The following is a 9549-nucleotide window of genomic DNA, read 5'->3' as shown; positions in this document are numbered from 1 at the left end:
AAGGTTTTTGAAATTAATAATTTATTTAAAAAAATTAAATTCCCGACATTCACACCGGCCATATGTACTAGAGTTAAACTAAACCCAAATCATTATAATGTAAACTAATGTTATGGAGTGGCGTTAAAACTAAATAAAACTAGAAATATGATAATAAATAAATTTAAATGCGTGGAGTGCGGATTTTTCCTTTCTAGCTTTTGATAGCTTGAAATCAGGTCATTACATTATCTTCTTTTACTTTAACAAACGTTTCTCTTTTAACCGCACAAATTAAAACATTGTTCAAATACTCATCACCCATTCGATTGCTTAAATCCGTCTTGATAAGCTTCATTTTAGAAAAACATCTTTCAACGGTTACGGTTGTAACCGGCAAAACCAACGCTAGCTTCAATATTCGATAAACCAAAGGAAAAGTGGCCATGTTTTTCCGGTTTCCACCATTACATGAGCAAAGGTTGGCATACATTCCACCCAACTTTGCAAACTTATCATCTTCTTTAAAGTATGATAAAAGGTCGTAAGATCACCTTCTTCATTACTAAAGTTATTCGGATACATCTCAGAAAACGTCACTATCTTAGATATGTCAAACTTATAAAACAAATCACAATGACTTAAACCGGACATATTTTCTATCAAACTAGTTGAGACATCACTGAATCTATTTCCAAGTTTTTGAATTTACATATCCAAAACCTTATTAAAAACTTATACCTCACATGATGTCGATTAGTAATGGCATTTTTCTGGTTTCTTTGATTACCATAACTTTCCGTCATATCTAACATCTTAATATTGTTTTTTTCACAAAAAGATGGCACTCTTGCCAACATCTTGTCAAACCCGTTTTATTTGGTTTGGACCTTAATTTGGTTGGGCTTGATTAAACTTTGGTTGAGCTTTAAACAGATAGGGGAAACATTATATTTTTCAGAGATAACGAAATACAAAAACTAACAAAAAGTAAAATAAAATTGCACTACCGAGGAAAACGATTTGAAATTTAGCATTCTACATTTGAAATTTAATAAAGTTATTACTTTAGTATTTAATTAACCGTGTAGCTAGCTTAATTTTAACCTTAAAACCTGCATGATTTATAATAATCCATTGATATACCAAGTAACATATACATTATCGTCAGCACCTTCATACGACCCATCATAAAAAGGGTATCCAATACTAGTTCGTACTATCACTAAATTGTGAATAGTATCTTAATTTTTAATGCTTTCTGACGTGGAGCATCAAGTGAATGCATGAATGTGGAATCTAACAACACACATCATCATATGCTGTAGCATGAATGCATGTTCGTAGGTTTAACCACGTGCCAGACTTTCTCCAAGTTGATATATTGGATGCAATCTAGGGTGTTGATCGGTTTATTATTCGGGTTTCAGGTAGTTCGTTCAATTCGGGTTATACGGGCATTTTTGTATGATATTGTATCCGATAACCAATATTCCGTATCACAAATTCACAATTGATTTCGTCGTGTCAGGTAGCTCGGGTTTGGACACATACAGTATGTTAGTTTTAAAAAAAAAGGTTTACCTACTACAATTTTGGCCCAAAATATTCAACCTCGTGTTTGGAAATTGAATATAATTCAAGACTAGAGCATAAAGTTGCTCTCCATTAGGTTTAATTAGCTTTCAGGTATTCGGTTAACGGGTTTATTCGGGTACAGGTAAGATTAACGTCCCTACTGCAGTCCATAAACATACAATTATACATCCATACACACAAACACATATACCATGCATATAAGAAAAACTGATTTGGGTAAAAAGTTAATTGATGCATTAACTTGTTGATAGGATTGAAGCTTAAGGTAAAATAAAGCTTAGTTACACTTCCTTTAGTGGGTTCAGCTGGGAGATGCTATCAATTGGTAAACAAAGTAAACATTATTATTGTTACTATATAACAAATAAGAAGTTTGGTGCCGCAAGTGCCCGGTTGGGCCATTTGGCGGCACCAAACTGGTCCGTAAATTTTATTTTTGTTTTTTAGTTTAGTCACCGTAACGAACGTAACGAAAACCGACCGAACGCCAATTTTTTTTAGTTCCGGTATCATAACAAACATGACGGAAACCGACTGAATTCCCGTAGACTCACCACCTCAACGCCCGGGATCGACAACGGTCGGGTTTTACCAGCGCTCTATTTTACCAACTGACACCACCACATTGGTCCACCTCAGTTTTTATAATTTTTCTGGTCGGTACAATAACGCACGTCACCAAAACCGACTAAATTCGGGTCGACTTACCGGCTCAACGCTTAGGTTTTACCACCGACTCAGTTTTACCGACCCGTCCGATCAGAAGGTTATCAATAATAGTTCACCGACTGATCAGAAACGTGAATACCTTAATCCTCCAAACTTTTAACAAAGTGATTTACTCTTACAAGACACAGATTATTTGTCTTAACGAGTTTGAAGGCATTTACATGGGATAATTTTATAAATAATATTCTATGCAAAAATGACCGGAGTTCAGCATAAAGTTATTTAAATTTAAAGATCCAATAATGAGAAAACTTAATCCAAGTGTTTATTGAAGTCTTGTTGTGACATAAAAGGGAACCGATGTGGAAAGGAATCTCTACACATTAATAAGGAGACAAAATGAATGTTGCCCCATAGGCACTAAAGTTGCAGTGGATAATGTAGATTACAACAAAAAGATAGAAAACCATGAGTTGTCTTGTTTCTTATAAACCATGAAATTGCTTAAACGCTAGAAGCACTTGCTTATGCTCTTAGTTGCTCGACTCAATTTATTTTAGCGTTTCATTTTATTTCAATCCAATTTGGCAAGCGGCATAGCCTGTGGCCCGTAGGTCTTCTATTTCGATGTAAAAAAGTTTAGACGTGCATATTAAACCATCAACTTTAAAAAAGAAAAACAAAAACTTATTAACCACAATTTCAATTTAGGATCGAAAGCAAAATAAAACCAAATAACGAAAAGGGGGCGAATTTTATAATCTCAAAGAAGCTCAAGCCGGCCATAGTCCTACCCAACTCTTGGGTTCAAACAAATAATGTATGGTTAAAGATATGTGTCACATTTGTATAATCAATTCTAATATCAAAATCCCTACTTGAGTATTTCTTCTTCCCCTACTTGTGTCACATATAAAGATAATTTTAGAAGACCAAGCTTCCGCACCAGACACCAGCAATCAATCCACAATCTTTGGCAAGGAGGTAGTAGTCCCCGAGAAAATGTGACCGATCAGCGGTGACTCAGCTGCTCGAGAATGTCGACCTCCCAAAACCGCTTGTTGTTTTTCTTGATATGTTGCCCAAGTAACCAAATAAAGTCCTGAGATGATCAAGAATCCTCCTACAATACTGCTTACACAACGAATAAGAATCAACTCATTAACTAAAAACACAGTAAATTTAACTATTTACAAAAAAAAAAAAAGTTTTAACATTTTAAACAGAACGTTTTTTGAGTGATAAACAAACCTTCCCATGTAAATCGGGCTTCCTAGGAAAATTCTTGACAAAAAAGCAGATGCAGCAGGTTGCAGTGGATTGTAAAGTGCAACTAAAGCGGGTCCGAGGATCTTGTTTGACCAAGTCAAAAGTCCATAATTTAATGCGGATGATATGGTTCCCTGAAAATGATCAAAATATGTTTACATCTTCAAACATATGCATACAACCAAATGAAAATAAAAGTGATACTTACAGCATAAAGCACTGCCCAAAACTCAGATTCGGTCAAACTCCATTCTGTAGACTCGTTATTCATCACAAACGCGGTTGACACTAAAAATATAACACCGAAAAAGTAGGAATATGCTGTAACCGACAAACTTGCAGGATATCTAGCCAACAATGGAGCCTGAATTGATTTTAATACAAAGTATTTAATCATAAAAGAAAATTTTGCACAAATGTGAAAGGGTTTGACCATTTTGCAAGCTTGGTTCCCAAATTTTAAAATTTGTAAACTTAGTCCAAACAATTGTGAAAGTGTTGCATGTTTAGTCCCCACCGTCAATCCCATTTAGGTTTTAACGGAAAAGTGATCTGATATGCCATTCAGGTGTTTTTCAAATTTGAAAACGTAATGAAATAGTTTTCTAACAGTTTGCAATTTTTGAAATCTGGGATCCCTAATAACAGTTTCAAATTTGAAACCTTAAAAAAATGTGTCTCGTCATCGGTCATGCGCCATTTAACAGTATGCAATTTTTAAATTCTCGGGAGCAAACTTGCAATTTAAATAAAAAACTGGATGAAAATAATGTAACATGATCAAATACCTGAATCGCTAGAAAGGCTGCCATACACATGCAGTTTCCTAACAAGCATAACACACCAAGGTGCCACGTGTCAAACCCGAGCCCGATGAAAGTGGACAATAACCATCCAGCCGGCTCGGGTTGACCCTTTGCACTAATTTCATTATGTATAGATAAGTCATTCTCAGAATAACCGAATATAACAGGCCCACGAAACATAACCATGAAGATGGCACCGCAGACGCACACGAATGTGCCTCCAACTTTCACTTGACCTTCAGTTCTTAGTAAATTCACTGTTTCTGTACTGCATATAAAACCACTTCATATGGACTCAAAGGAAAAGGTATACAATTATATACATGTATGCGCATATATTTACAAAATTAGTTGAACTGACCCCATAATTGTAGCAAATATAAAGGTAAACACAGGAATTGAAGGTTGTACAGCTGCAGCGTATGTAGGAGTTGTGTAGCCGAGACCAAAAAGAAACAAAAGCTGGTTTCCAAATATCCTATTCACGTTTAGATAAGTTTAATAATAGTAATGACACACATGATAAATGATAATTATTAATTTTTGGGCATGTAATAACGAAAACCTACCCAGTTAGCCCGAGAAAGAAGAATGACAAAAGGAAACGCTTAGTTAATGGTGGTCTTGTTTTCCTGCAAAATAACATACAAGACCCAAAACTTTAGTAACATATTTGAAAGTTATGTTCACGTAGAATCAATTAGTATATTAAACAATCTTGGAGCCAAATAATATCACAAAAACAGAAACAGAGGCAGACTACTTCACCATTATGTTAAATTCCATCTATGAGCCGTTGAACTCGGTTCAACTTTCTAACTGTTAATACATGAGGCAACGAACAACAGCAGTTGTACCCAGTAAATCCCACACATAGCGAAGCTATTTGTAGGGTCTGGGGAGGGTGGGATGCAGGCAAACCTGACCCTCTGCTCCACGCTGAACAAACAAACAAAACTAGACATATAGACAAGTATGAAGCCACCAAAATCCGAATAAAAGGTAAAGGAGTAAAGTAAAAACATATATAACATATATACATAAAAATAGGTAAACAGTTACATGCATGGTAGCCTAAATTGATGGAAAACTAAGTCCCTTGACAAAGCTAAAAATGCAAATGTATCCTTCCCCTAAAAATCCTTAACCTCAATTCTACGTCTCCACGAACTCCTATCTTGGACTATGCCCTCAAAGAGGTACAACTCTATCAAATCATGCCTAATCTGCTCATCCCAAGTCAGTTTGGGCCTGCCTCTACTCCTCCTCGTCCTCCCCTCTCCACTACTCAACTCTCAAAATGCCCAAACCATCTCAACCTCCTCTTTTATTTTATTTGATATACTAGTCACCCCTAATATTTCCCTAAAAACCTCGTTTCTAATTTGATCCAACCTAGTGTGACCGCACATCCATCTATTCGCAGCATTCTCATCTCCACTACCTGAAGCTTATGCACGCATGTGTCTTCTTAATGGCCCAACAATACAGTGCATATATGCAGCATAAAGAGGTTTTACAAATGGCAAGAATCTTAGGATTCATTTGATTCAATCAAATACATGTAATCCATAAGCGTATAGCATACATATTATAACAATCAAATTCCAATTTTCTTGGAAAAAGAGAGATCTGAGAAGAAAGATACGTACTTTTCACGAAGATAGGCGATGGGAGCAAGAATGAAGAGGCCAAGTACGTCACGGTAGACGCAAAACACAAGGCGGCTGACTCCAAAATTCAGGGCTACTTTGGTGATGACGTGCGATCCTCCGGCGAAAAGCTGCACCATCGTCATCGCCAGGTGTGCCCGCCCTGTTTCTCCGCCGGCAACAATTCCGTTGCCGCCGATCGCCATTGATGAGAATGGTTGTTGGTTCCTTGGCAGGAAAAACTTGTTAAGGAAGGAAGCTTTGAAATTCGGGGATATACTTTTAATTTAGGGTTGACAATAACTTGGAGTTTACTTGTTGCCTATTGGGTTGGCAAACTGCTCGTTAAAAAGCTCGAGCTCGCTCACGAACCTAAACAAGTTTGTTATTTATATAATTTTTTAAAATATATAATGTTATAAAAAAATACTTAAAAATAACTAATTAATATATATTATTTTCTACATAAATTTATAATAGAAAAAATATATAAAATTATTATAATTATATACAAAAATTATTGATATATAGTAAACGAGCCGAGCTCGAGCTTGAAAATCTACTCACGAGCCGAGCTCGAGCTTTGAAAATAGAGATCGAATCGAGCCGAGCTCGAGCTCGAGCTATGCAGGTTAAACGAGCCGAGCTCGGGCTCGGCTCGACTCGTTTGCACCCCATTGGCAAACATTATTAACCCGTTAATCGATAATTGAATTAACTGATGAGCGAGATTAACCGGGGTTATGGTTAACGTTATTTAATCGATTAATCTGTTATGGTTATGGTTATGGTTATGGTTAAGGCCATTCCATAATCGAAACGAAAAAAAATAAGACATATTTAAGCCAAGATAAATATATGTATGTATGTATGTATGTATGTATGTATGCGTGTGAATTGAGTATGTGTTGATGTTTTAACAAAACCTTGAAGTTTGGTTATGTCTATAGTTAAGAGTAATAACTGAACCGCAATTTGCACACCCCTGGTAATTTGAGACCTCCAAATCCAATGGTTACACAAGCAAAAGAGAAAACAAATTAACCAAACCAAAACTAAATTAGTATTTGACGTTTCTTCGATTGTTTTTCTTTTTGAAAAAGCGAAAACTATAGCTTGGTTTTGGTTTTACCTCATTCCATTCCTTATCACACCGGACTAAATATGGATTATATAACTTTTTTAATGTAAATAATAACAAACGGAAAACTCAAGAAATTTAGACTCATAAGTGTAATAATAAATTAACAAGTTGTTACTAAATACATGAAGTTTCATACTCTTGGTAGTTCGTGACAACTTTTTTCAAAACTCAGACATTTCAAGTATAAATGTGCGTCTGAACTGATTTATAGCCAAGTCAAACTCATATTTATAACTAAAAAAACAGTAACTAATTATTTTTCATTTATGGATAAAGATGAAATTTTTTCTTTTGGTTTAGTTTGAACTCATAACCGAACCGATCGCATAAATAAAACCGAAAAAACAAAAGTGATCCATTTCAATCCAACGGTAAACCAAAATTCCCAGCTTTGATTCATTTTGATTTTCAAACCGACCCATACACAAATGCATGATAAGTTATGAAGCCCAAAATTCTATTAATCTACATAACAATCAAATAAAAATGCAACTTACAGTCTAATACTCTAATCTAAAAATCTAGAATTTCCATATTTTGATTTATCTGATGAAGCCCACAGACCAAAATACGTGAGTCCAAGTAACGAGCCCAATGTCATTTAGAATTTGGGCCTCTTTTATGAATTTTTATGGTGGTCATTCAAAGAATACGTGAACGTTTTAGAATTTAAGCATCAACTTTTAACTCTAGCTAAATTAAATTTTAATAATACAAAAGAAATATATTGGTTGATAAGTTATTGCCATCAATAGCACTTTTACACTCTTTGTCGAAACCAATTCCACTCTATTGAAAAATTAACTCTGTACATCTGTAATTAAAAACTAACTACTTTTATTCGATCTGATAACAATGTTATAAATTGTTTTAAAACGACATAACTAGAGTGGCAAATGAAATTATAAAGAGTTAGGCTGTCGTTAGCAATGAAAATGAAAATTACTAAGGGTGGTAAAACAAACCCATTTGGGTGGTTTTGGGTCAATTTGGATAACTTTTAAAATTAAGATGGGTCAGGATGGATCAAAAAAGTTTTGCAAGAAGTTCAATATGGGTTGGGAAAATACTAGTGACTTTTTGTTATATGTTAGAATGGGTTTGTTTATTTGTTAGAATGGATTAAAACAAGTTTTATCCAATTTTATTTCAAACAAAACCCACGGAACCGAATAGAAACCGAGAAATCGAAACCGAAATCGTTGAAACCGAACATATACCGAAACCAACCGAAATGAAAAAAAGTAAAACCGAAGCGACAAAAAACAAAAAAAACCGAACCTGAACCGAGACAAAACCGAGTTTTTTTTTAAATTTATTTTTATGAACGAGAAAGACGGGGAAAACATTTTAGTTATTTTACTTTTTGTGTTTTCGATTTATATTTTGAGTTATTATTTTTTTATTAATTTTTTTGAATATTTTTTTGAGGGGTTTTTGAACCCTTTGTATTTTAACCTTTACTTGGTTCAAGATAGAGGTTAACTTTACCCATCTTGACCTATATCCATCATAAACCGAATGAAACCGAGAAAACAAAACCGAACAAAAACCAAAAACATTGAAACTGAACAGATACCAAAACGAAAAAAAAAGCAAAATCGAACCGAAAAAAACCGAGCCTAAACCGAGACAAAACCGAGTTTTTTTTAATGAATCGAGGACAACGGCGATGACATTTTAGTTATTTTACATTTTGCGTTTTTGATTTATATTTTGAGTTATTAAATTTTTATTAAATTTTTTGAATATTTTTTTGAGGGGTTTTCGAAACCCTTTGCATTTTAACCTTTACTTGGGTTAAGATGGATTAACTTTACCCATCTTGACCCATACTCATCCTAACCCTCTATTTTAAAAATCCATCCTGACCCAAACCCATCCTAACCCATCACCCAAATCCAACCCCAACCCACTCATATTGCCACCTCTAAAAATTACGAGTGTCACTCGTAACTTAGTCCCATAGTATGAATAATTATCGATCAACAAGTTATCGTTTGAACTATTAAAATTCAATTTGTTTGCTTATATGTAACTTTTTAGTAATAAAAGAGTGGGGTATAAATGCTAATATATGAATATTGAAATATCAAGTTTCTTTATTTGAATTAAAAGGTTTATTAGTTTGAATGACCTATAAAGAAGCTATTGAAAATACTTATGATAAATAGTTTCATCATCTCGTTAGGTGATATATGAATTCTAACGCGAAGTCAACCTCTATAGTTGATTTGGTTTATTTGTTGGAATTTTGTTTCCCATGTCTTGTTGATTAACTATGACGTGTCTCCCCATATATTTTGTTAGGTCATGTTCCTTTTGTCGCGTGCACCATTTGGTTTTGTAGATGGATGATTTTTGGACATTTAGGTCACATTAAGATCTATATTATCATTATGTCACTCTATATATGATTCATAGCATGCGT

General features: G+C 34.5%; 1 protein-coding gene across 1 annotated transcript; it reads right to left on the bottom strand.

Annotated features, from left to right (window-relative positions):
• Positions 1-2933: 2933 nt before the first annotated feature.
• LOC143543817 (WAT1-related protein At4g19185-like) lies at positions 2934-6180 on the bottom strand. Its single transcript, XM_077036053.1, has 7 exons — positions 5975-6180; positions 4892-4954; positions 4684-4800; positions 4305-4590; positions 3725-3880; positions 3499-3650; positions 2934-3378 (listed from the first exon to the last, which is right to left on the bottom strand). Exons 1-7 carry the CDS (start codon positions 6178-6180, stop codon positions 3207-3209), a joined length of 1152 nt encoding a protein of 383 aa, XP_076892168.1. The 3' UTR covers positions 2934-3206.
• Positions 6181-9549: the final 3369 nt, after the last annotated feature.

This window comes from Bidens hawaiensis, unplaced genomic scaffold, assembly GCF_021521415.1.
Source record: "Bidens hawaiensis isolate Kalapana, Puna unplaced genomic scaffold, B.hawaiensis_p1.1 tig00013302_1, whole genome shotgun sequence".
Classification (NCBI taxonomy): Eukaryota; Viridiplantae; Streptophyta; class Magnoliopsida; order Asterales; family Asteraceae; genus Bidens; species Bidens hawaiensis.
Note: the sequence above shows the minus strand (reverse complement) of the source record. Positions and strands in the feature narration are given on the sequence as shown.

Coding starts and splice junctions, on each gene's coding strand:
- LOC143543817 (XM_077036053.1), bottom strand. CDS start 6,180: ATGGCGATCGGCGGCAACGGAATTGTTGCCGGCGGAGAAACAGGGCGG. Junction 3,651..3,724: donor TTTGGGCAGTGCTTTATGCT/GTAAGTATCACT, acceptor GATCATTTTCAG/GGAACCATATCATCCGCATT. Junction 3,379..3,498: donor AGCCCGATTTACATGGGAAG/GTTTGTTTATCA, acceptor TTGTGTAAGCAG/TATTGTAGGAGGATTCTTGA.